Below are 27,661 nucleotides of genomic sequence, written 5' to 3'. Positions count from 1 at the left end.
CCTGTTATGGCAGTCCGAAGAACATTGCTCTGGGATTTGTTAAAGAACAAGCAAGAACACTGAATGACGTACAAGTGCTCTACAAGCAAAGCTTAGCTATCCTGTTCTCTTTCGGGTCACAGCCAAGATAACTCTGGCAGGAGCGATACTCCCTCCTGTGGCTAGCGAAAAACAAGGTCCCTGGCGTCTGATTCGAGGCCGCCAAGGCTCATCGGGAGGGCGGGGCGCCATGTCGAACAGCTACTGGCCCAATTTGACGTCTGTCTACAGGGCTTAATTGGCAATCTGAGAGGCCAAATCGCCCGTGCAGGAGGCTCGTTCCTATCTAGATCCGTAATTGGCTCAGATTGAGGGCGGGCAAGGAGCCCTGCCCTGCTGAGCACCAACTGGCTAGCGTTGTTGTCAATCATCAGAAACATACTCCTCCGGGTCTCCATTTGGCCAGCTGCGGTTGAAATTTTTTTTCAAGAATTTCCAGGAGTGGAGGAGGCTGTGGCTTCTCTAAATTGCTTGGTCTGGAGATCAGAATCAACAGAGAAATCAGCTTTATTTATCATCCAAGAAAGCCTTCCCTTCCTTCCATTAGCCAATTAAGAAATTTTCAGACACAAGCCATTACAAGGTAAGAGCCTGAAGAGTTCGATTCGTTTATTCTCCTAGGTTATTGACAAGACATTGGCGGTCCCCGGAGGTCTTCGGGAAGGAGAAAGAGAAATATGAAGTGAGTTCCTGCAGCTTACTCTGAGGCCGAGTCCTACACGCATCTCTCCGGGCTCGATGTGCTCCCCGTTTCTGGAGGTGGAGAGCAGCTGCTCTCGCCTAGGCCCTCGGCGGCTGTGCCCGAGCATCCGGCTCCCCCGACACAGCCCCGATCGGCCTTGAACTTGACCTCGGGCTGGAAGTGAGCGCCAGGGAAGCAGGGATAGTGGGATGGGCGGGGTCCCATGGAAAATCAGAAAGCGAGCTAAGATAACAGGAGCCGCTCTGATTCCTCGCAGCGAGACCCCTTGGTGCGCTCCAGCGGGCTAGAACAGGCGTGGCTTCCTCCGGACCTATTTCTCGGCCAGAAGACTCCGGATGCCGGGAGATCTGCTGGGCTGCCCGGGCTGGAGAGTGTTCTGCCACGTCCAGCTTTGGTCAAGGCCAGTAAACCAGCCCAGAACCCTGTCCATTCGGGACTTGTGAAGAGACTGGTTAGAAAAGGGTTGTGGAGCCCTGGCGGTTTGTTTGGATCTGAGAGCTTGTGTTTTGCCTTGGTAGGAGAGCACTATCTTAGGGACATGTGGCTCGAGGTGCGGGTTTTCGCAGCCGCTTTCTGCGTATGAGAAAATTTACCCGGAGGAGACAAAGATTGAGACTCTGGGTAGAAATAGCTAGAAAATTTCGAGTTTCAAAAGCTCCACTGGTGTTTTCGTTGTAGGAGCTGCAGGAATAGAAACTGCGAAGCCCCTTACCCCCAGGTGCGCACCAACCCGGTTGAGCAGATGTGGCCTCTGCTGGACCCGTACCCCGGTGAGAAAACCTGGGGGCGGCCTGAGATCCAGATCTCCAGAGCTTCGCGGAAGGGAGGGTGTTGCCTTGCTAGTGTGTGTTGGAGCTTGTGGAAATTGGAAACCAGCTCACCACTGTATGACAAGTGTCATTAAATAGGAAGCTTTGGATAATGGGTTCTTGTTTATAATTGTTTTTCTAGAAATTCGAATCTCTTTTTCCTTGACTACATCACACACACCCCTTCACAGAGTTGAGTAATACTTTTCCATACTGTATTCTCAGTTCGCCTATCAAAACAGACTTTCACATACGACCTAAGGGAGTCGTTGACCGTTTTGTTGTTTTCTTTTCTCCAGTAAACTAATACATTTTCTTTCTTCTAAGAGGAGATAAAGACATTAAGATTGCCGATTTTCTAAAGTTCATTTCTGAAGCTTTCAGATGGCTTTAGTTATTTATTGGGGTGCACTGGGTTTTTGATGGCGATGATGGATGGTGGTAAAGAAATTTGGAGTTTGAGAATATTGAAAAAAATCAGGCCGGTGATGTGGCTTGACTAGTAAAAGTGACCGCCTGCTGATTTCTAGCACTAAGACCTACTTGATGGCACGAGAAGGTATGCCTACAAGATGTCCTCTAACCTGTGACTGTCTGTGCTGGCCTGCACTGCCCCATACATACATACATACATACATACATACATACATACATACATACATACATACATAACTACATATCAAAAATTATCATGTGTTTCCATTATGGGAAGATAACAAAGTGCCACTTTATAGTTACCTCACCAGCTTCCTAGAGGGCGGAAAAATCTAAGCCCTCTGCTGATTGTCAGAACCCCCAGTTAGTTAATCCTGCTGGTTGCTTGCGTAAAGTGGTAAGAATGAACTTCCTCTTTGAGTTGTTTTTGGCATTCAAATTCCCGGTGTCAAAACCTGCTATGGAGATAATGCCTCCTTTTTCCAAAAATGAAATTGAACAGCTCTGGAGTTAAACTACTGAGCAAGTATAAAGACCGGGAAGTATGAAAAGTAAAGTTGGTGCGATAGTCTTATCTGTTTGTGTGTGGGGGTCCCTGTGCTATGAAATGAAATGATGATCTGCAAACTTTACGAGGCAGGTGCTCTGTTTACTGATGGTTTTTCTTGTTAACTGGGTCTTAAGTAGTCCAGAGGGGCCGTTCATTCCTGACCCTCCTGCCTCACCCCTCCAAGTGTCGAGAATCTAGGGATGGACCACCCCACAAAGCTCCTTTGTGGATGTCTTTGGCCTGAGATTGCTGCTCTGGAAATGTGTGTTTCACGGTACTCACTTGAAGACAATCTGTGATTATGACGATCTCACAGCTTCTTTAACTTTTTGAGCTGAGATTCCTGCTAGATGGAGTTACTTATATGGCATTGATGTTGTTCTAACATTGCAGTTTTATTTAGTTCTTCATTTCTTTCCTGTCAGTTTTCAAGTATCAGGTTGAGGAGGAAGATGGGGGGAAAGGCATAGTCACATAAATCATGTGGAAATGGTGGGAAGGCATATTTTCATATATTTATAATAGAAAATGTAAGTTAAAAAGCATTTTTTAAAAAAAATATTTATTTTAGGTGAGTACAAGGTCGCTCTCTTCAGACACGCTAGAGGATGGAATCGGATCCCATCACAGATGGTTGTGAGCCACCTTGTGGTTGCTGGGAATTGAACTCAGGTTAACTGGAAGAGCTGTCAGTGCTTTTAACCTCTGAGCCATCTCTTCAGCCCCTGGAGTGCATGTTAAATTTTGGACGTGCACATAAATTTAAAGACTGATGTGGTTAAGTTGTGGCGAATTTTTATTTTGGTTGAGAAATAAGAAAGAATTTGAAATACTTAGTTCAGGCAAGAGTACTTTTCCCCCTTTTATATACAATTACCGATACATTTTGGATTGGTTGTGTTGTATATCTAGGATTCCAAGCAAACCATTTGTCTTTATTTTCTTCCTTGGCATAGTTGAAGTTTACTTATTGTTAGTGGACTGAATCACATGCCTTTGTGTATATGCTTGGTATTCCTTTAAGGTGTCTGGGATGCTTTGTGTAGTAACAGGAATGATGGATGCTTTCACTTTGAAAGCTCACATATAATTGTTTAAATGGTTTACTCACATCAGTTAGCTTAGACTTCTAATCCACACTGGCGTTTCTGATTATAAACACCTTGTTAAGGCGCTGCTTCTTAGTGGAGAAACCGATGAGCTTATCCGACCTCAGGGTCACTGAGCTGGCAGAGAGAATGCTTAGGCTCCTGTCAGGTTGTCCTAAGTGTGGTCTTTCACCCTTCCATTTTGCATCCCTCATCTGCTGTTCAGTTCATGCTCATTTCTGCTGGTATTCCAAGACCTCTCAGACTGATGGTAGCTTTTCCCCCCAAACTTTAAGCAGGGAAAATCTTTCTCATTGTACAGAGCTTTGTTTGGTTTTAGGGTGAGGATGCTCTCTCTCTCTCTCTCTCTCTCTCTCTCTCTCTCTCCCTCTCTCTCTCTCTCTCTCTCTCTCTCTCTCTCTCTCTGTGTCTCTCTCTCTCTCTCTCTCTCTCTCTCTCTCTGTCTGTATCTCTCTCTCTCTCTCTCTCTCTCTCTCTCTCTCTCTCTCTCTCTCTGTGTGTGTGTGTGTGTGTGTGTGTGTGTTTTGGACTTTGTAGGGCTGGTTAGATTTTGAATTGAGGATTTTATGCATGCTAAACCCTGGCTCTACCACTAAGCTACACCCCTGGGTTGCGAGCAGGTTTAATCGGAAGTCTTCACGTAGCTTGGGAACACAAGTTGCCTTTGAATAGTTTTCTTGAGGCTCTCAAAGGGATCAGTGTGGTGTAGTTGTGGTGTGGCAAAGGAGAGAGAACCACTTAAATCTGACCTTCTACTGTAGCACTGAGCAGCCAGCTGTATAGCTGCTTACATTGAACCTCTGCCAGCAAAATGTCCTCCAGCAGGTGCTTCTCTATAACTGCCCTGCTGCTGACTTTCTGAAGTGACAGTGTGAATAATATAAAAGGAAGGTCAAGTTGATGATAAATCTTAATTTATAGGCTCAAAGACACTTTCCACTTTTACCTTATCTTACCATCCAATAATATGTCTTGTGGATATTTGTTCTCTGCTCAGACTGCAGTTGTGTTTACCATTTCATTGTTATTTATTTTTGAGCATTAGGAAGAAACATACAATGAGTACAAGAGTATCCTAGGAAACCTGTTGTAAAACTTGAATAATTTTCTGCTGTCCTATAACGCTGAAGTGGGTGCATGCCTGCTAAGTAACAGGACCTTTGGTACACATGTTTTCAGACTGAAGCCAGAGAGCGCGCCTTGGTAATCTGTTTTCTTTTGACTTGTTATAACTGCTGTATCCCTTACCTCTGTCAGTAACCATTATGTGCTATGTTATATTAGTTTGATATTTCTCAATTCTGTCACCTATATCTCACACACTTTTATTGAAGCCTGTGCCTTGGAGTAATGTCATAAAAAAAAGTTTGTTTAGGACCAGTAGGCTTAGTGGGTTAAGGTGCTTGCTGCCAAGGCTCTAGTGTTCTGACCTTGAGTTCTATCCCTGGAACCAAGATGGCGGAAGGAGAGCAAGCTCCTTTAAGTAGTCTTGTGACTTCCACAGGTACACCAAGGCACCCCCTCCCCATAATATAAATAGATAAATCAGTAGGTGTGAAAAATAAAATGTTTAAGTGACTTTCACTCATGTTCCTCTGGGTCTTCAAGGACGCGGTGCTGGAAGGTGTTCTGATGAGTACTTTATGGCAAACAGCACTGAAATCAGGAAGTCATACAGGAGGGGAACATGAATACCCCTAGACGGGGAGCCAGAGAGCAAATTCTGGGGCCAGGTGGGCCCAGGCTTCCAAATAATTCGTTCTGGTGAGAACCAATGGGCCCCCATAAGAATTACATGAATTTTTAAAGAGCCCAGTGTGAAGCCGAAGGTCTGTGAGTGTCCTGGAGAATCACTGGTGTGAATCTTCATTCAAAGGCTTAAGAAGCTGGAATCTGCTGTTCACCGAATCAGCACCAAACATACCCCTCTCGGAGACAACTAAGCTTGCGTAAGGGAGCCTCCCCTTTCTGTTCGGTGTCCTTTGGTGCCGCCCATATTTAGAATGAGTTACTTGACCACTAACTCATATCCCTTGGACTCTAAAAACACCCTTATAGATACACCGTAGTATGTACTACCCATTTTCTGTATCTCTCAAAATTTGGCCAAAAATATTTTTGTTTTTTTAAGAATTTCATACTATGTATGTTGGTTGCACTTACCACACCCCCTCCCCAATGTTTCCTCCTAACTCCTCTAAAGTATACTCCTTAATCCCACCTCCCCTCAACTTACCCCCCCTTGACCACTCTTTCCAATTTATACAGGCTATCTATCTATTCATGGGTGTGGAACCATCCTGAGAGCATTATCAGCCTACCAGGGACTACATGCATAAAGAAAAACTGACTTCCCTCTCCAAAGAATGTCCATAGCACCTCAGGGGTGAGTTGGAAGAGTGCCCATGAGTCCACCCCTTTCATCCTTGAGTGTTGACTCATTTGGTCTTGTGAAGGCAGCCACATCTGCTCTGAGTTTCCCACTGCAGTAATGGTGTCACGTTCAGAAGACACTGTTTCCCACCACCCCTCCTCAGTTGATGGATCTTAGCATCTTTCTGCTCCATTTTGTTAGAGCAGTGGGTCTCAACTTTCCTAATGCAGCAACACTTTAATACAGTTCCTCATGTTGCGGTGACCCCCAACATAAGATTATTTTTTGTTGCTACTTCATAACTGTAATTTTGCTGTTATGAATCATAAATGTAAATACCTGTGTTTTCCAATGGTCTTTGGCAACCCCCCATGAAAGGGTTGCTGAACCCCTAAAGCAGTCATGACCCACAGGTTGCAAACCACTACCTTTGCTGATCCCTAACCCTTCAGAGGAGAGATGTAGCATAATGGTCCACTTTTGTCTTGAGTACTCTACAAACACTTATTCTCTTGGATGGGCTGTGAATTTCTGCATGAGTAACAGTCCAAACACAAAGATGCCCGCCTCCAGTGGTATAGAGATAGGAATTTACAAAGCACTCTCTGGTTTCAGCAGTGGGGTCTTTCATATAATTCTGGTGGACAACTGAGAACAATGACATTAGCCTGCAATGTTTAAGGAGTTTCTGGGACACCCCTGACCGATAACTAGGGGAAAGATATTCTAGCACTCGGCTTTTTATGTGGCTACTTATGTCTTCCAAAGGGAGCATTATCTCCTACATAGGGTTTCCCTCCTCCTCTCTCCCTTCTCTCCTCTTCCTCTCCCTGGGCCACACGGAGGATATTACATGTATATGTATATGTTTTAGAAAGTTTATATGGCTTTCCCAAACATCCTTAGTGCTAGTTATCCCTCTCCCTACTCACCCCCATTCTCATCACAATTTCTAAGGGAATTATTTGGTACTGTATTCTTTGTTTGACTGCTTTACCTGTTAAAGAAGATAACAGCCCTTCCCACCCTTGGCTAAGCTGAATTTCCAAAATTTCACTTGAAAGTTATTGTTTGAAATTTGTAATGCATTCCTACATACATGGACTCCAATTGGTCGTGTGTGTGTGTGTGTGTGTGTGTGTGTGTGTGTGTGTGTGTGTGTGTATGCATTTGGAGAGGTTGACACAGTCATATCTCCAGGCCCAGAAGAGATAGATTTTTTTAAAATTCATTTTATTATGAAATAATGTTGATTGTTTGAAATGATGTTTTGCTGTGTTTTCTAGACTAATCTGAACTGGATGAAAATGACTCTTCTTTCTTCATTGACCTCAGTAGCTGGGTCTACAGGCAAAGCCACTACAGATACAATTCTGACTTACAGAGTTGAGAATAATCTACCTATATACTTCTTTCTGCATTCACATCTTAGCCTCATGAGTTAATTTCTCATTTGTAAAGGAACAGAACAAAGTGCTGTGGAGAAAAGTCTGCTCAGCACTTGGCGTGGATGGTAAAGTGTCAGAAATACAGCCCTAGCTACAGGGATGTTAGAACTCCCTGATTATTTCTCTTAGTACCAAGAAAGATTTAGGATTGTTTTTAAATAGAAATGCAGAATCAATAATGGTTTCAAGAAGTACAGTCTTAAGTACTGGTGTAGTCTTACAGTCTTGAGTAATGGTGTAGCATGCACCATTACTTTTACAGCACTCAGGAGGCAGAGGAAGATGGATCTCTATGAGTTCAAAGCCAGCCTAGTCTACGTAGTGAGTTCCAGGTCAGCCAGGGATACAAAGTGAGATCCTCTTTCGAAGAAGAAAAGGAGAAAGTAGAGTCATGATTGTCTTGGATGTTGGTGAGCTGCTGGCTTTAGAGGAAAGGAGAGCTACACTGCTATCCTAAATGCATAGATCACGTGCTCACAAATCTGGGCTGCTTGCCATTAACAATGCCCAGATCCTTGCTTTACCACTTCATGAGCATCTACCACAAAGCACCATTGGAAGGAACTGGCTTATTTTGCTAGGTGATGTTTACATGGAACCAATTGACGTTGGCCATGCTAATATGAAAAGCAAAGTTTAGTAATTAACAGATCTTAAAAGTCAGATCTGACATCTATATCATACTCTCTCTCCAAGGATAAGGGGCCATCTCCGAGAAGGAAGTGGAAAGACTGTAGGAGCCTGATGGGGGATGAGGGACCAGAGTGAAATAGGGACTTCTGTATACGGAGGCCTGCTGAACTGAGAAGTGCAGGGCAGCTATGGATGCTGGCACCAAAGCCAGTCAGCATTCTAGTATGGAGTGGGAAGGGGTGCATGAGAGTCCACCCCTAACTGAAGAGTTATGGACAGTAGATGGTCTCTAGAAGAGGGAGAGTCAGTTTAAGTGGGTGACTCCTGGTAGGTCAACTGACCTCACACAGGAGAACTTGGGCAACTCGAACTGGAGTTGATGAGTTACCCCCTTTTTAAAGGGAGGAGGTAGGAAGTAGGGGTGTCTCTTGGAGGGGTTGGTCGGAAGAGTTAGGGTGAATATGACATACGTACACTGTATGAAATTCTTAATAAATAAAAATATTTGAGGCAAACTCTGATCTAAAATTGTGTGTTTGCTAAAGCTTAGCTGCTCTTAGAGTACAGAATTGTTACAAATATTCTATTAGTGAGCTTTTTTCTTACTCCCATCCTTAGGAGAGGTTGTTATTGTTAACATTTACATTATCTTTTCTTCAGAACAACTGAGTGTGTGGAGAAAGGATATTAACTTACAAAGCGTGGCCCCATCACCAGCACTTATGATCGCAGCTGATTAAGAGTGTACAATGTGACCTTACTTCAGACTAGCTGAATCAAAACGTTCATTTTAACCATGTCCAAATGTGATAGGTTAAATGAGAGAAGCATGTGTTTGTATGTGCATATTATCGAACATTTATCGAATTCAAACACTTTGAGGAGGGTAGGTAAATTTTTGATTCAATGTTCTTAAGACGAGGATGATGTAGGGTACCTAACACACACACACGCACACACACACACACACACACACACACACACACACACACACAAAATGTCCGTCTTTTTATGGCTTTTGTCTCTGGTGGCTGGTGATGTATTGGCAGTATTCTGAATTACTGACTGTGACTGTCTTTCCCCCGCTTCTAGGTATATCCTTTTTCTTCAAGGAATTCTATTATTGCCCTATTTGTCTTTCCCTGTGACTGGGGCCTTTGGCGTTGCACTATGTTATCAACGGCCTTCATTACTTTGGTGAGAAGTGGTGGGAACCAGGTGAAGAAGAGAGTGTTGTTAAGCTCCATCCTCCTGCAGGACCACAGACAGATGACTCCTGCCTGCTACTGCTCCATTTCGGAGCCCAGGTGTTCTCGGTTTGATCCGGACGGAAGTGGGCAGCCAGCCACTTGGGACAATTTTGGGATCTGGGATAACCGCATTGATGAGCCAATTCTGTTGCCACCTAGCATCAAGTATGGCAAGCCAATTCCCAAAATTAGCCTGGAGAACGTGGGCTGTGCCTCCCTCATTGGCAAACGAAAAGAAAACGAAGATCGATTTGGGTTCGCACAGTTGACAGAAGAGGTGCTATACTTTGCAGTCTATGATGGGCATGGAGGCCCTGCAGCTGCTGACTTCTGTCACACACACATGGAAAAATGTGTTACGTAGGTATAATCCTCTTGGCTTTGAAGTTCCTCTGGGTTTTCTGTTGAAATGTTCTCCCTTTGTTGGAAACGTTCAGTATGGACCAAATTACTTGACTGACCACAGGCCACTTCGTCAGTGAGTAGTAGTCAACATAGCATCTAGAACTGGTGGTTATCTCCAGAAATGCATTTCTGAATCTACAGCCCTAGATTTATATCCATTTCAAGTAAATTATAAAGTACAAAGATAACTTGTGGGAAATTTTACTTGTGTGCATGTGTCTGTGTGTGCGTGTGTAGGCCAGTGGGCAACATCAGTGTCTTCTTGTATCATTCTCCACCTTCCCTTTTGAGATAGAGTCTCTTAAAGAACCTGTAGCTCAGTGTTTTGGCTAGACGATGAGCCCACCCCTGGGGTTCTATGTAAAGACATGCATTGTCTTCTTATGGGAGCTAGGGATCTGAATGAAGGTCTTCATGTTTGTACAGCAAATACTTTACACATAGAGATATCCCCCTGGTCCTGAAGAAGAGTTTAATCAGCACAGGTAGGTTTACTTATTGTCTTAGTTATTTTTTCATAAAGAGACCTGGTGACCAAGGTGACTTATAAAAGAAAGTTTACTGGAGGCTTGCTTACAGTTTCAAAGGAAAGTTCATGACCATAGTGGGGAATATGGTGACAGGCAGGCGAGCATGGTGTTGGAGAATGGTGTGGGTTTTTGAAGCCTCACAACCTACCTAGTGACACACCTCATCCACATCAAGGCCACATCTAATCCTTTCCAAACAGTTTCACCAAGTTGGGACCAAGCATTCAAATGTATGAACCTGGAGAGCTATTCTCACTCAAACCAACATACTTAACTATATTTTTGAGGACCACAATATTGTTAGAATTAGAGAAAGGAGACAATGTGGCAGTTACAGTCATGAACTTTTTTTTTTTTAACATGTTATTTATTTTGTGCGAGTACACTGTCGCTGTCTTCAGATACACCAGAAGAAGGCATCAGATTACATTACAGATGGTTGTGAGCCAAGTGGCTGCTGTGAATTGAACTCAGGACCTCTAGAAGAGCAGTCAGTGCTCTTAACCACTGAGCTATCTCTCCAGCCCAAGAATTCTTTAAGACCAGGGACTTCGGGGTTGTGAGATGGCTCAGAGGATAAGATACCTATCACCAAGCCTGAATTCAAGCTTGGCTTGACTCACATAAGAATAGATGGAGAGAACTACCTGACAGAAGTTGTCTGCTAGCCTCCACACACATCACAGCATGAAAACATACAAAATTAATAAGGAGGGACTTGGAGTTCGTTGTTTTCTCTACTTATTTTGCATGTGAGGCAAAGCCCCTACCGCTTGACTGTGTCTTCAGAAAGACTTGTTTATTTGTTTTGAGATAGAGTCACATAATCCCAGACTATGCTAAACCTGATTGTGACAAACAAGGATGTCCTTGAGCTGTGTGTGTGTGTGTGTGTGTGTGTGTGTGTGTGTGTATGCATGCATGAAGCCCAGCACCAGAGTATAATGGCCTGATCCTCAGTCCAAGAGTATCACAGTTCAGTTCATCATACTTAGTACCTTTCAAGATCAGTAAATCTTCCTGGATCCTTAGCTCTTCAGTGAAAGCACCTGAGAGGAAAGCTGTGAGGTTGTTGTATGACTTGACTGATGCAAGATTGACTGTGGAAAGAAACCTACTTCAAAATGATCGGTTTTCATTCCTCTCCACAAAGGGATTTGCTTCCTCGGGAGAAAGACTTGGAAACTGTCCTGACCTTGGCCTTTCTAGAAATAGATAAAGCCTTTTCAAGTTATGCCCACCTGTCTGCTGATGGTAAGTGAGCCATGGCATTCCTCAGAGCTTTGAGGGTTGGCACGTCAAGACAAAAAATGTAGGCCTTTAGTGGCAGGAGTTTTTGTAGAAATAGTTTTATACAAAGAATCATTTTTTTCTTTTTCTTTTCTTTCTTTTTTTTGTTTTTTACAAAGAATCATTTTTAAATGCTGTTTAGAATCTGAACTAAATAATAATAATTATAATAATTAACAATAATATGTTTCACTTTTATGTTAAAACCCTTGTAGAAGGTAAAGCTCCAAAATGGTTCTGTTACTGAATTTTAATTTTAAAAAGATTTTTAAATGTTTCAATCTATTTGATTTGGAATTTTATGGACAAGATGTCCATACTAAGAGAATCCCATCCACCACCACCTCACCACGAATGAAACTACTACAGGACAATTACATCCGATAGGTTGATAATCACTCAGCATTACTGTAAGAAATAGGGGATCAGAGAGATGGTTCAGTGGGTAAAGACATCTGCCACCAAGCCTCATCACCTGAATTCTATTCCCAGGGCTCACAAGGTGAAAGGAGAGAAACAATTTCCATATATTGGCTTCTAACCTTCACACATGTGCTGTGCTCGTTCATACATATACTTAATGCAGACATATTCATGCACACACAATGTAAATAATTTGCGGGAGAGAGATGTTAGCAATCGGTCCTAAGTATGATAGAAAGTGGCTAATTGGCATCCATTTGTATAGTCAGAAGAGAATATTTGTCTTCTGTTTTTCAGGCTTGCAACTTTCCTGTGGTAACTAGCGATATCTTTGTTTTTGTTGGGTATAAACAAGGAAGGACATGGCAGGTGGATTTAAAAGTTCGTGTACTGTGTATAAGGTTTAAAAATTAATGTTTCTAGTTTCAGGAAAATATGTCCAGGATTTTTCAGTTAGCTCACCAAAGATGTCTTTCTATTAATGTTAACTTAGAAAGCTTCTGCAGCCACCATCCAATGTATGCCTCCTAAGGCATGGGGCTGCGTGGGAATGTTGATCGTAGCTACTTCTGTCTTTACCTTTAATAAGAAAAGTGCGCCACAGAAACGCCATTCAGTTGGATGGAAATTCTCTCCATTTCACTCACAGATTAGGGCCGTGTTCATTTGCATATTTAATAGCAAGAGCTCTCTACCCAAGAGCTTCACCTCCAGCCCCTTCCTGCTTACTGAGACCTTACCATCACACTCCCCAGGAACACCTTATAACCGATCCACTCTTTCTCCGTATTGTAGAGATAAAGTTTTCACTTGGTGGATTATTTGAAACTATTTTGTCTTCTTCTTCCTCTGACACCACTCGCCTTAAAGTTCTTCTCTGCCTCTTTAAAGAGGAGTTAACAGAGGGTGAGGTTTATGCTCAAAATTTAACTTTTGCTCTAACACATGAAGAAGAAGTGAAACACTTTCTCAGTTTTACTTTAGGGGGGTAGGTTGGGGCAAGGTTCAGTAAGCAGCCCAGGCTGGCTTAAAACTGGCTGTGTAATCCCAGCTGGCTTCAAACTCACAGAGAAAAGTGCACACTGTTACAACTAGCATTTTCCTAACAACAGTGGTTATGCTGTGTTCTTATCCACTGCTAGGTTGGCTGTGAATCTGACTGTATCATCACTGCACTGTGGGCTGTACTGTCAGTATTATGCCCCAGCTATTGTACAGACAGCGGTGTTTACTGCCTATGGATTATAGAATACAGTATTCAAGAACATTGGCACGTGACCAACACTAAGATTTATTAACCCTACATATGGGCAAACAAGCTTTGTAAAAATTGATCTAATCAATGTTGGTGATTAAAACCATCAATACTAGCCTTGGTGTCAATTTTTAAAACACTTATCTTCATTCATAGTTCAGGAGGCTTTGAATTTATAACATTTAACATGTGTATCTTAATGAGACTCTCTAGTTGACTCACATGATCAAACAGCTAAATAAAGAACTAAAGTATCATTTATTTCTAATAGTAAAATTAGGTTAGACTGCTTAATTTAGTTTCCCTGTCGCACTTTGGGATAATCTCAGAACTAAATGAAGATGTCTTAAGACTTACTCTGCTTCTTAATGGTCATTTGCCGCAAAGTATGAGAGAAAACAAGATAGGGCATTGTATGGTATGCTATGTTTAAAAAAGTGTTTTAAGTTCTGCTGTGCACTGTGTGTGTGCATATTTCTGCTTTTTAAAAATCAGAGTTTTGGGGACTATTTTAAAGATTTATCTGTGCAGATCTTCCAGATGGCATTAGGAAACTATTTATCAAGCATATTAAAGTTACTGAAGATAGGAAACTTAAATGCTAGCCTTTCAGGATTGGAGTGAAAGAATTCGTTCTGTCTCTTACGGTTTCAAAGTTATCCAAATTTAAGAAATGTAAAATTTTAACTGAAATACTGGAGCACTGTCAATATTTTAAAAATAGATAGTACTCTTTTGGGGTGTGTGTGTGTGTGTGTGTGTGTGTGTGTGTGTGTGTGTGTGTGTGTCGGGGGAGCAGTGTTTCAGAGCCATGGGTAGCTATCACATTCTATAGGACCACAGTTACCCTCTCTACTTCCTGTCTTTTCTCATTTCTTTACATCTGCCTTACTTTCACTTCTGTTGAGCCCTTCCTGTAAAGGGGTGCGGATTCCTTTTTTAACAGACCTCATGCATACAGTCCAGACGAGTGTTCTACCACTGAGCTAAGTCTCCAACCTTTTTTGGCATCACCTTCAAGATGTTTAAATTCGATTTATGTCACGCATCTTTCATGTCTGACAAAGCCAAGCAATTAGTTGATATACCATCACTTTATTTCTTACAAATAGACACTTAACAAAGTGGATGGTGGGAACCCCAGATCATAATGCAATCTACCCTATAGGTACTTGACGAGTGCTGTGCATGTGCTTGGAAAGCAGCCCCGCTCCTCAGGATGACATCAGGAGGAGGAGACCTGCTCAGACGCAGAGTGGGCGCTATTGATGGGCACGCTGTGTGGGAGCCTCAAATTCTGTGTTCTTTTTTGTAGGTAACTAAACTCCCAAGATAACAAGAGCTATAAAGGCAAATTTGCTTTCTGTGCTGGGACTGAACCCAGGACTATGGGCTTGCTAGGCAAGTGCTTTGCCACTGAATGATACCTATCGCTGGGCACAGTATTTTTGAATGCTCCTCTTATGCTGGAGGTCACAGATGTGAACAGCGTTGAGGAGTTGTTCTTACTGTGTTGTGAACAGCTTCAGGTTGTTTATTTCATTTTAGTGTTCATGAATCATACATGTTAAGAACACCCATTTCTAATAAATAGTTCAGCAATATTAATATTGGCTGATATGGATTATTATTTACACAGCTTAATAATCACTGGGGGGTGATGTTAGATTTTTTTCTTTCTGTTGCTGTTCAAATTGTGATTATTTTTCTTCTGTTCTATTGACCTACAACACTGAGGAAAAAGAAAGAACAGCAGAAATACTTAGGATTATATAAATATATAAATATGCATTATCAGTCAAGATCCACACTGCCTACCTGTGAACAGCAAATTTAAGTTGTCCAACCGGATAAAGTTCTCCGTGCTAAATTGCTGTCATACTGTGAGCAAATATGCTGTGAACAAATGCCTTATGTCCTGTTTCTGGCATAGGAGCTTCTTTCCTTCTCTGTCCTTCTCTGTGTCTATTGAAACCCTAGTCAGCTAATATATACTATAGTTCACATACACTCTCTATGTACTACTTAACAAATATAAATGATTTTGTTTAGGGGGATGGTTCTAATATTGTTACAAACTAAATCTATAATGTATTTTTTTCTGCCTCAATTAAAATACTGATTTTCCTGTGTTTGAGACCAGCTATTGTGTGTGTGTGTTTGTGTGTGTGCGCGCGCATGCGCACGTGCACATGCACACATGCATGCGTCTGTACACACGCAGATGCATGTCAGTGTCACCACTGGTCTCGTTTCTTACAGATGCATATGTTCATATGTTTTTCTCTCTCTTGGAATGATCAATAATCATTAACTCTAAGCTACTGAGTTTTGAACTCATTGACTTGGCAGCTCCTGGAATATTATGTGACTTGCTCGTGTAATCTTCACCAATAGAAACCCTTTCCTTATTTTGCAGCTCTTTCTCTGCTCTCCCTTGTGTTGCAGGTTTGTTATGTCTGAGCGTAATTTCCCATTTGCCTCTGTGCGTGTTATTTGTGGCAGAGAACTAGACCTGGAGCCTGTGGACGCTCTATGCCGGGCTTCAGTGGAAAGAGAGATCTGCTTAATTTTGTCTCAGCTGAAGGAGTCCACAGTTCCTAGTCTGAACTACTGGAAGGGTCCCGCGTCCTCCTTGTCCCGTTAGTTGAGATGACTTGCAGAAGAAATTCTCCAGTGAGTGTCAAGGCTCAGTGAAAGAAGTCATAGTTTTATAGTTTTGTTGCTAGGAGGGCAGAAAGTGAGAATTTTTACCTCTAAGTTAATGAAAATATAGCCAGAAGCAATGCTTCCTCTTAACACTTTCCCCATATATCCTCAGATTTTGAAACTGTGAAGGTGAGTTGAGAAAACCCCAAACTCTTTAAATTCAGAGGGGAGAGAGTTGGGAACTACAACCCAAACTGAAATTGCATTTATAAAATGTTAAACGGTTTAAAAGCCCATTGCTGACAGCTAACACCAAGAGTAGAGGATCCCCTGGACTGGTAGCATCTAATAAATTCCTATGTTCTCTTTCCTGCCTTTTAAAATAATTTGAAAATAAAATAGTTGATTGACCTGTTAAGATTCCATTGTGGTATGGTCTTTTGACTAATTTCAAATTGAAAGCTAAAACACTTGTAATAATAAGCATCACTAATGTTTTTGTTGAAACATTTATGTCATGCACTGACATATCTTCATGTTGCCATGATAACAATGCTTTGACCTAACTGTTCCAAAATCAAGAGATAAATGGGAAGATAGTCCAACTGTACATGCTGTGTTTCAGTAGAGCAAACTCAGCATGACTGCAGAAGATGGAGTACACTTGATCCATGCTTTTCCCTTTTCTGATTAAAGCAGGCATTTTAATATAATTACCAGAAAATGTATTCATCTCTTTCTAAAATGCATTATTGGCAGATTTTTAAAAGTTGTCTTTAAAAAGCAAACCTTGGAAAGATTTGACTGTCAATTAAATCAATTAAAGTTTTCACCAGGTAGAGTAAAAGTCATCTTTGCATGATCAGGAGACTTTCTACAAATATTACAGAGATACACTCAAGTGATTGGACATGGAATTTTTAATACAAACTTTAAAAATTAATCAAATATAAAAATTGACAGTGTTTGTTAAAGAATTAACAATGTTTATTAGAGATAATTCCTGCTTTAAGTGAGTTATTTCTCAATTTCTTCCACTTTGCTATATTGTTCTTTGGTTCATAGTTTCACAGTATTCTCACTTTTCACAAGGCTCAATGCACCTTAAATATTTTTAGTAAGCAGTGAACAATATAGAACAGATGACGTTAGACTAAATGAGAGGAAGACACACAGATGTGGCTTGCTTGGTTAGAAGGAAGAGTAGTGACCTCAAGCCCAGTAACCTGAGGCTTCACTTGATGGCGGAGAAAATGCACATGGCTGACATGTGCTTGTCCGGGCAAGGCTGCCTAAGTGGCAGCTGGTCCTGCTTGTTTGTTTTGGCTGCAGATTTTGTGATTGGATACTTTTAGAGCTAATAGTGTTTACTGTACCAGGTTTATAAGGAACTGGAATGAATTTCATTGTCTACTACTCAGATCTAGTCATCTAAGGGTGGCTATAACTTTTCAAGCGCAGAGCAAACAAAGAGAAAAAGGGTATAGGTCTTTAATTGGTGGGTGCACACACGCACATATGTGTGTGTGTATGTGTGCGTGTGTGTAAATTGACACAGTTCTAGAGGGAAGAATGTACACAGTAGAACTTAAAGAACACATGGGCTGTACTTTGTATTTCTCTCTTCACCTATTAACTAGTACTTTCACTGGTTGGGAGGAAGGAATAGAAAAACCCAAATCTCATGATTATAAAAAAGTCAACTCACTTAATGGACCCAGCCGATCTGTCATCCTGTCATAGCAGTCAGATTAGTCACATTTTCATGTTTTATTTTGACGCCCGTCAGGCACACTACGGCATCGTAATTACTAGTTTTCATCAGCTCTGCTTTTCCCGCACAGACCATTTGGAGACACTGATGCTTTGCTAAGCAAATTAGTTTACCAACGGTTTTCGTTTGCATGGCGCCTTGTTACTGAGTTAAATAATCTGCATGATCTTACTTACATAGTTTGTATTTCATTTACATAGCTCTTGTTAAATTAGAGCAGTTCTTCCCAGCCTTAAGTTATCATGCTTCTGTTTTATTTTGTGATTAAAACTCCGTATCTGAACATTTCTATCGCTAACTGATACTCTATTTTATAATATTTGTAGCAAGCCTCCTGACCTCTGGGACTACTGCAACAGTAGCCCTGTTGAGAGATGGTGTTGAACTGGTGGTAGCCAGTGTTGGAGACAGCCGGGCTCTTTTGTGTAGAAAAGGCAAACCCATGAAGCTGACCACTGACCATACCCCAGAGAGAAAAGATGAGAAAGAAAGGTACTGTCACCCCCCCTTATTATGGGTTGATAGCTATAGTTGCCATAGAAACAGTGTTCTGTTTTCCTCCGGGCTGATGTAAAACACCAGGGCCTCTTGTAAGCAGGCGCACAGCCACTATCGCAGTGCAGATTTTCTTGTTTGGGTTGGTTTGGGTTTGTTGAGACTTGTGCAACCCAGTCTGGCTTTACATCTGTACCCTGCTTCCTTGACCTCTCACGTGCTGGGATTATCAAGGTGTGTACACCATACATGGCTTAAATTTTTCATTTCCTTCTCAACCTTGCCAAGTGGCTGGATTATGAGTATGTTTTGACATACTAGGCTCAAAATTTCAATGTGTAAAATTGGTGTTTAAACCAGTGACACTTTCTATCGTTATTGTTATCACTATTAATTTTACTTTTTCTTAACTAGGATCAAGAAATGCGGTGGGTTTGTAGCTTGGAATAGCCTGGGACAGCCCCATGTAAATGGCAGACTTGCGATGACAAGGAGTATTGGAGATTTGGATCTTAAAGCCAGTGGTGTAATAGCAGAACCTGAGACAACCAGGATTAAGGTAAGAAGGGATAAGAGAATTTCTGAGGACTTGTCTCACCCTGATGGCTGTTGTTGAAGATTACCCGAAGGGAAGATGTTTTTAAAGGGGTATTAATTTGTGTAAACTTAAAATAAGATGCTTATTTCTGGCCTGATGAGGGTGAAATCTTTGGCTTCTGTTTTCCCCGGGTAGACAGCCTCTGTTGCCCTTCCTTTCCCAAAGCCTGCCATCCATTATCTCTGCCTGGAAGTCATCTTCAGCTTGTCTCCTCAACTGAACTCAACAACCAGCCCTTCTACTTGTACAGCACAGTGCCTCTGTTACTTTAAACTGGCCCTAACATGATACATGTCCTGCTGCTTCCTGCTCTAGAGCTCTTGGGTCAGCCCAGTATAATGTGGACTTTACGAATGGCAGGGCATGAATGTTCATAGTTTAAGGAAGGATTTCCAGTCTTAAAGATATCTCACATTTAGTTTATGCAACCAGTACTTATATCATATCTACTATGTGGCAGCCTCTGTTCAAAAAGAGATACCAAGCTATCCTCATTTTACAAGGAAATGAAACAATGCTAAGGCCTAAAGCATATCAGGTACCTCCCCCACCCCCAGCCCACGTCAAATAAATAAGAGGAAGCGTTAGATCCAGCATTCGACTGTATGTCTGACCTTTTTCTTCGTATCACTAGGTAAATGTTTGGTTTATCTTGAGCGGTGTTGATTCCTAGCTACGTTTTCAGTTTGCCAATGAACCACGGCACAGATGAGCATTCTGAAGAGTAGATACGATTTCCAAACTACTGAGTCATTCAGAGGCACCGTCTTCTTTGTAGTCACGTTTGTTTGCTTCTGGTTGCAGCTCTACCACGCTGACGACAGTTTCCTGGTCCTCACCACCGACGGGATTAACTTCATGGTGAATAGTCAAGAGATCTGCGACTTTGTCAACCAGTGCCACGATCCTAAAGAAGCAGCTCATGCAGTGACTGAGCAGGTGACGTAGCAGAGCTTCTAGTGGGAAATTCCCAGAGAGAAGAGAATTAGGGACAGCACCACGCCAGCAAATGGGGTTCCAGCTGGAGTGTTACAGTGAATTTGACTCTTGATTGTGTAATGGTTCTCATGAGCAGATTTTTACAGTTCATACATCAAGGAAATGTGGAGCGTACCTTCTGACTTTGAACACATCTTGAAAGAGCGTAACAGTAGTAATTATAACAGTAGTAAATAATATTTTATTCATATATGCTAACATAAAAGCACCATCACTGTGATCTTCTGAGGTCGAGCTTTTCATTAAAAGGGAAAACAGAGAGACCAGGCCACATGACAAAACTAAGCCTCAAACCTACTCAAGCCAAGGATCCTGAATCCAAATATTTGACCTGGAACTACACTGTTCCAAGTAAATAACCAGTGTGAGCAATGAAAGCATAGTCAACTTTTGCCTACTAATGTGGGTGATAAAAGGGACCAATAAAAATACAGGAAGTAAACAAATGGAATTTCTTATTAGTCAGGGCTAAAACTTGAAAATGGGTAATAACCAGAAAAGAACATGTAACAGGCACTTCTAGTCTGTCCTGATAGACTGTGGTTTTAAGTCACTGACTATGTTTTAACTCAACACCTATGTTACATTTCCACTATTTACAGTTTGAATGGCCCAGACTTTTAAGGACTGATATTTGTGATTAAGACATAAGACCTTTCTTTAACTTTTATTTGCACGCACGTGTGTGTGTGTGTGTGTGTGTGTGTGTGTGTAGTTTCTTTTTTCTGTTTTGAAGACATTCTGATGTAGCCCAGGCTGGCCTTATATTTGCACCATAGCTAAGACTAGCCATGAATTCCTGATCCTTTTACTTCCACCTTTCAGTGTCTGGGATTATAGGTTATGCACGATGACTGGTGGACCTTACTTTTAAAATGTTACATGTTGGGCTGGAGAGATGGCTCAGCGGTTAAGAGCACCCGACTGCTCTTCCAGAGGTCCTGAGTTCAATTCCCAGCAACCACATGGTGGCTCACAACCATCTGTAAAGAGATCTGATGCCCTCTTCTGGTGTATCTGAAGACAGCTACAGTGTACTTATATATAAGTGAATAAATAAATCTTTAAAAAAAAAATAAATGTTACATGTTTAGTTTAGCGTTAATGGACAAGCACTATTATAATGCATACATTATTTACTTGCCATCTGGGCTGTCTACCTTAAGCAGTAAGTAACAAGCTGCTTATGAAATTGAAGAAATAGGCCAAAGTCCATGGATAAATACATTTTTTAAACTCAGCTACCCATCTTGTAAATAGATGTACTTTAGTTTATACAGGTAATAATATTTATAATAAAATATTTATGATAATAATAAAAAAGAACATAATAATGTTCTTACTTCTGTCCCGTAAATAGTTCTCCCAATAAAGAAATGTGTGCTTATTCTCTCATAGAAGGGATAAGAGATATTTTTTAAATAGAAGGGAAAAATAAGCCTTTGTATCTATTTGTGTATGTCTCCTTTTTCAGATATTGTCTTGTTACCTTGTTAGGTTAAATTCTTCATTATTGAGTTTGTGGGTGTGTGCGTGTGTCTTTGTGCACACTGATATTGTGGTGAGTGTCATGGCTGTCAGAGGGCAACATCTAGGAGTTGGTGCTCTCCTCGCACCTTGTGAGTCCAAGTCATTGAACTCTGGTATTCCAGCTTGATGGACAACCTGATGGACAGCTGAGGGACGGTGCCTTTACCACTGAGCTGTCTATCTCACCATCCTTAGTTTAAATTCGGAAAAACAGCCTTGGCATGAGTAGCACATGGCTGTAGTCCCAGCTACTCTGGAGCCTGAGACAGGAGGATTCCTTGAGCACAAGAATACTTGTTCACCTACAGTTTGGACTGTGGGTGGGTGTGATGTTCGTATGTGTGTAGTTCTGTTTCTCCAAATTTGGAGAAGTTTCTGGCTGATTTGAGAAGTGGTACATTACACTTATTTTGCAGTAACCGGGAGCTGAACTTAGGGCCTCTTGAATGCTAAGTGAACACTCTACTAGTAAGGGAGGCTCAAAGCCCTGAGAGAAATGGAGAGTTTCACTGCTTAGCTTTGCATTTTTATTGTTAGTGGAGTTGGCTTTTAGCACGGGGTTTTTCATACTTTCTATTTCTTTTCTCCTCTCTGCCCATTATTTTGTCACCATTTTAACAACTGTACATTAAGTATAATGATACTTGACACATTTTAAACACGTGTTTTTCCTTACAGTTGGTTTGTAAGCCTTGAAGCTTTTCCTACCAGACATCTTTCCCAATGCTTTCCTTTGCAGTGTTGGCCCCAGGCTGTAAAATTCTTTGATCTGTTTGATGCTAACTGTAACCCTAAGCACTTCCAAACAGTACTGACCAGCACTCATCTATTTGAACTGCTCCCTAAAAGGGATTTATAATCCTGCTGCGGGCAATTAAGTTTATGTCCGCTTATCCATCAAAGAAGGAATATTAAAAACATTTTGTTATAACCTTGTACATATCCACTTCTGAGATTTTTAAATTTTAAGGTAGCATATAGAGTGGTAGGTTTCTAGCTGTGTTTTCATACAAAGATGTTGTCGTATTTTCTTCCTTTTTACCCCTCACCCAATCTCCTTCATTTCTTGGGCTTCACTCCATCCAACAAGCAATTTCGTTGGTAAAAATTAGCACTTATTAAGGCTTGACCATGATTGGTACCATGCTAAGGGCTTTGGGTGTGTCCTCTTTAGAAGCACGGTAATTTCTATTGCTACAGTGGAGGACAGGATATAGCTGGGCCATTTGTAAATTCATAGGCACTTAATAACCATATGGCACATGGATACAGGGTGAAATCATCCCAAACCTTGTCAGGTAATTGCGTTTGTATTGTAAAGTGTGTGTAGGGCCAGTTGGCCCTCTAGAGAAAGGATGCTGTGTGTTGGCACAAGGTCCCTTGACTCCAGCGCTTGTCTCTTCTTCTCCACGCCTACAGGCAATTCAGTACGGTACTGAAGACAACAGCACTGCCGTAGTGGTGCCCTTTGGTGCCTGGGGAAAATACAAGAACTCCGAGATAACCTTCTCATTCAGCAGAAGCTTTGCCTCCAGCGGGCGATGGGCCTGATCGTCAGCTCAGAGTCGGTGTTCCTGTGCAGCAGTGTGTCAGTGGGCTTATCGAGAAACTGGTAACACACAGAAGGCCACCTGTACCCGTGTGTCATTGTGACTTGATAGATCCCAACAGAGTATATATAAGCTTACCAGCCGCACACCCAGTAGTATTTTCATAAATCTGCCTCATCATTATGGTCAACTGCACATGCTCAGTGTAAGCACGGTCATCATTATGGTCAACTGCACATGCTCAGTGTAAGCACGGTCATCATTATGGTCAACTGCACATGCTCAGTGTAAGCACGGTAACACAGCTGTGAAGCCGATGCGCGTCTCTGAGCTGAGTGGGAGAAGAAGCGGTTTTGGTCCATTTGATGAGTGATAAATCTATTTGGCTTTCTAAGTTTTTAAGACTAAGAGGCAGATTTAGTTTCTTTTTAGTAAATTTGTTCATTATTTAGTTGGACAGTTTGTTTTCTAAATTTTGATTGCTAGCCAATCTGTTTTTGCAAGTGTTTCTTTTTCCATTCTCCGTAGAAAGCAGGTCCTCACTGACTGACCTTGAACTCCTGGTTCAAACGGTCTTCCCACTTCAGCTTTTACCTTTTAATTTTTAATTTTTTTATTTTTTAGAGCAGAACAAGCATAGATTTATTCAAGAAGTGTGAGAAACATATACCCAGGAGATGGGGAATTCCAAGAAAGGAATACAAGGGTTGTTTTTAATTAATGTACCAAGGAGTGAAAATAAAACCTAGGTTCTCTGTTACTCTGTTACGGTGTACTCTGGATCACTTATTAGGAAATTTAACCTTGCAAAAGATATGGCTAAAGTGTATACATATTTATAGATAGCTTTCTTGTGCCCTTCCCCATCTATTTCTATTTTTATGTAGTTAAATATGCTATATAGTTGTAACTGTACCTTAATCTCCAAGACTGTACAGACTCTTTGGTCAAAATATGTAAAGTGAAACACCGACAACATCAGTCTTGTGTAAGTTTGCTGCTGTGTGTTTTGTGAATAGTATGTTTATATCACTTTCTGTGCACACAGTAAACAATTTGAGTCCTTTATTAGTAAAGATAATATTATAACAACTAATACTGTTATAGACATAGCTTGGGGTTTATGTCCCCATTTTCCTTGTTTCTAAGATTTATGCGAAAGAATAAATCTTTTAAAAAGGATGTTCAAACACATCAGCTTGCTATGTAAATTAGGGGTGTAAAACCACACCCCTTTTTACCTACATGTAAAACTTCTGTCAAACTGTGAATCCCTGAATGTGTGTTTGGAATTGATCTATATTTTCACAGGGTAATGTGAATTTGATGTATGTGCAGTGAGTGTATATATGTATATTTTGAAGTAATATAAAATTAAAGGGAACAATCTTGTGGAGCATTTATCAGCTAGATGTAAATTATTGATTTATTTATCTCTAAGGACACTCAACACATTGAGTGTCAGATTCTCTGTAGTAAAGAATCAGTGGTTATTGGTAGATAACCACTATATATTAAAAACAAATATGAGGGCCAGATATGATGGCCTATACCTATAATCTCAGGCCTTAAGGAGGAGACAAGGGAATCAGGATGCTAACTTTGAGATTAGCCTGAGCAAGTTCCAGGGTAGCCTGAGTCACAGCTTGTCTCCCAAAACAGAATATCAACAACAAATGGCTGTAAGAGACATTTTATTATGTGTGATAACCAAAGAACAGGAGCAGACATGTTGTGTGGTAATTTGAATATGAAATTATGGGATCTGAAAAGAACAGGAAATGTTAAAAGCAACTTGGACTTTGGTGGCAGAAACAAAAACAATGAAATATATATATACCTGTCAAATCTGACATGTTTTCTTTCTTTAACTTTTGTTTCAAGTATTTAGTAGAAATAAAGAATAAGTTCTCAATAAAGAATCTAATGTCTTTTCATGGATGTTAGTTGAAAGGAACAACATTTTTCAGGCATGTTACCTTACACGTGCAGTTCTCCAACATCTGGGGAGGCACAGTAATCCTGAATAGCAAGACCCCATGTCAAGGGACAAAACATGGGGAAGAGGATGTATGTGCTGTCCAAAGAAGCACGGGAAGACTAACAGAGCTTAGGGGCTTTCTTGTTGGGTCAGGTGTTGGAACAAAACTATGAAAACAACTTTTGAGAGTATGGAGGATGTGTAAACTATGTGCACAGCAAAATTCTCCAGCATAAAAGTGGCAATGTGGTGTGTGCTTTGTTTCTGTTTTGTGTTCTTCACATTGCGGTTCCCCCTTTGAAACTAGGATCGAGAGTGAACTTGTGATGTTCAGAGGTTTGAGGGTCGTTCCTAGATGAAGGCGTGTTCTAGACCTGACAAGGAGGAATCTGTAGGTGAAAGCCTTGGGCGTGTTTGAGCCTGTTTCATCTGGAAAAGGTTTTTGATGGTGGTGATGTTAGGTAGGTAGGTGTGTGTGTGTGTGTGTGTGTGTGTGTGTGTGTGTGTGTGTGTGTGTGTGTGTGTTTTGGACAGACTTAACTTAGCCTCCTGAGTGCTGAGATTATAGGCATGTGCTTTCATGCCTGATTTTACCCGAAAGAAATGTAAAACCCAAATTTAGTCCTCCTTGATTAAGCATAAAAAGTACTGGTCTCCATAGGGGCTGGGCTGCATCCTTTCCTGTAGGCTTGCTTTCTTAACACACATTTATTAAGATCAAACCTGAATAAAACTATATGTTAATTTTAAAAAATACACATGTCTTTATTTTCTAAGTCTTAGTATTAAAATACAATTTAAAGAGTATATTATAATCCTTACTGATAAGTATACATGCGTGCCTCTGTTATTGGAAATGGTACAAGAGTGGAAAATAAGGGACCGTTCTTACAAACTTCTCATTTAGTCTCAATTTAGCTGGGGAGGGGTTGCCATGTGGGTATAAATGATAGAATACAGAAAGTATATTGTATTTATGTGTGCCTTTCATTTACATACAGTATGTAGAAAATTTGTGTTGCCATCAGTTATTTGGTGGACTATTATTAAAAAGTATTAAGACAGTTTAAGATCATAAATTCTTAAGTATTTTATCAGTTCAAAAGTAAATGTCCTGCTTCCTGTCAGCTGTTCATTTGTTAGGATTCTGTGTGTCTTGTCACTGCTTCAAATCTAGGCTTCTTTTCCCTCTCTGGGGTCAAAGAATCCCTTGGATGGGATCAGTTTTGCTTCTGTTTGTTTGATATGAGCTTTCCCATATTATAACATTTAAAAATTTTTATTTTGAAAAGGTAGTAGCATAGAATCTAAAATATAGAAATTATTTGAAAGTTGACTATTAGCTAATTTTCTAAGAATGGATATGTAATTAATCTCATGCTAACATAACATGCTTTTCATGTTATGAAACTGTTTCAGCGTGGGACTTGGGGAGTTCACTTTGGAGTTAGACAACTGTAGCCACGCGTTTGTGTTTTCCTCTACTGTGAGGGTTCTCCATATACCTGTGCCTGTAAAACACGGGGCCATAAGGTCTGGGTTGTTCCCTGACATTGAATTTCTTAGTTTTCATTGTGAGAATGCCTTAAGCAGGAATAGCAAGCTGTGTTTAACAAGATGAAGAAACCAGACATTGGCTTGCCTGTTGTTCTTGGCAGCTGAAATAAGACCAGTAGTTTCTGTGGCAGCTCCCATTGATTGATTGATGGTTGGAATGGTTCACGGCGTCACAGAATTCTAGATTTCGAGAACTCAAATGTGTGCCACCAGCAAGAGCGACTGACCTGTGTGGTTGGGTGCCAGTACAAAAGTCAGCACTGTGGTATGACCTAAATTAACTGAACTTCTGTTGCATGTCTCTTGTGACTATTTCTTTTGTAATTTGTCAAAGTCCTACTTGGTACAGTACATTTGTGGTGAATTCGACTATTGTTTTAAAGGTATTGCTAGAGTGACTGTGAACAAAGTAAAAAAATAAAAGCCCATCTCGATGTTGAAAACATCTTAATAAAATGCACATAAAATAAATAAAATGCTCTGTTTTTTGGCATCCAGATTGTTCTGTGTTTATTGTGTCTGTGATCTGAACATTATAAAAGGTAAGGATCAATAAGGATGAGTTGGTGGTGGGGGAGGGGGGGTCCCTTCAGTAGCCACGTTCTATTTGCCAATTAATGTTAAGATGCTATAAAAAATTCTTTCAATATTTGTAATGAGGATTTAAGCTATGGCCTCACAAAGGCTAGGCAAGGATCCTGCATTAAGCCAAGTCTCCGGACCTTTTTCACTGTTTTTATTTTGAAACACAGTTTCACTAAGTTGCCAAAACAGCCTTTAAAAAAGCGGTCCTCCTGCTGGAGTCTACTGAGTGGCAGGGATGGCAGGTCTGATCCAGCACGCTCAGCAAGAATGCTCCCTGAGCTGCTCGATTTATCCTCTCTTTTAGTTCCGTCTTTCAGAAGATTGAGTGGTAGCTCAAAAAAAATCAGGGTAGTTTCCATATTAGTGATTTGCCTATAGCTTTAAAAAAAAACCCTGATATATTCCATTGCAGCATTTTTATAATATAAAAATGAGAAACAGATGTTTGTTCATTACACTGTCAAGCATTATGTACTTACCACGGAGCCTTGTGTTTTGACTGAATGAGATGTAGGCATTAACACTCTGTAGATACAAGAACCTTTCCAGGACGCACAGATTCTGTGGAGCTGAGGTGGAGAGCTTGTCGGTGGCCTTTTGTGTGTGTTTAGCAGCATGGTAATCAGTATTTGTCAAAGAGGAACTACTCTTTCCTTTGTTTCTAATTTTTTGGAGTCGAGGATTCACAGT

General features: G+C 41.0%; 1 protein-coding gene across 4 annotated transcripts; it reads left to right on the top strand.

The window, feature by feature from the left end:
- The first annotated feature begins 321 nt into the window (after positions 1 to 321).
- Ppm1k (protein phosphatase, Mg2+/Mn2+ dependent 1K) lies at positions 322 to 24,789 on the top strand. Of its 4 annotated transcripts, XM_032906414.1 has the most exons (9): positions 322 to 622; positions 1,421 to 1,512; positions 5,914 to 6,031; positions 9,193 to 9,710; positions 11,439 to 11,539; positions 18,003 to 18,168; positions 18,586 to 18,730; positions 19,574 to 19,708; positions 22,718 to 24,789. In XM_032906414.1, exons 4-9 carry the CDS (start codon positions 9,271 to 9,273, stop codon positions 22,847 to 22,849), a joined length of 1,119 nt encoding a protein of 372 aa, XP_032762305.1. In that variant the 5' UTR covers positions 322 to 622; positions 1,421 to 1,512; positions 5,914 to 6,031; positions 9,193 to 9,270; the 3' UTR covers positions 22,850 to 24,789. The 4 variants fall into 4 exon arrangements, with proteins under 4 accessions (XP_032762305.1, XP_032762307.1, XP_032762304.1 ...); XM_032906416.1 differs by lacking the exon at positions 1,421 to 1,512; XM_032906413.1 differs by lacking the exon at positions 5,914 to 6,031.
- Positions 24,790 to 27,661: the final 2,872 nt, after the last annotated feature.

This window comes from Rattus rattus, chromosome 6 (genome assembly GCF_011064425.1).
Source record: "Rattus rattus isolate New Zealand chromosome 6, Rrattus_CSIRO_v1, whole genome shotgun sequence".
Lineage (NCBI taxonomy): Eukaryota > Metazoa > Chordata > Mammalia > Rodentia > Muridae > Rattus > Rattus rattus.
Note: the sequence above shows the minus strand (reverse complement) of the source record. Positions and strands in the feature narration are given on the sequence as shown.

Bases quoted from the DNA above. Each gene is read 5' to 3' on its own strand.
- Ppm1k (XM_032906415.1), top strand. From the start codon at position 9,271: ATGTTATCAACGGCCTTCATTACTTTGGTGAGAAGTGGTGGGAACCAG. The intron at 9,711-11,438 runs GTAGGTATAATC...CTCTCCACAAAG, and splicing joins CACATGGAAAAATGTGTTAC to GGATTTGCTTCCTCGGGAGA. The intron at 19,709-22,717 runs GTGACGTAGCAG...CCACGCCTACAG, and splicing joins CTCATGCAGTGACTGAGCAG to GCAATTCAGTACGGTACTGA.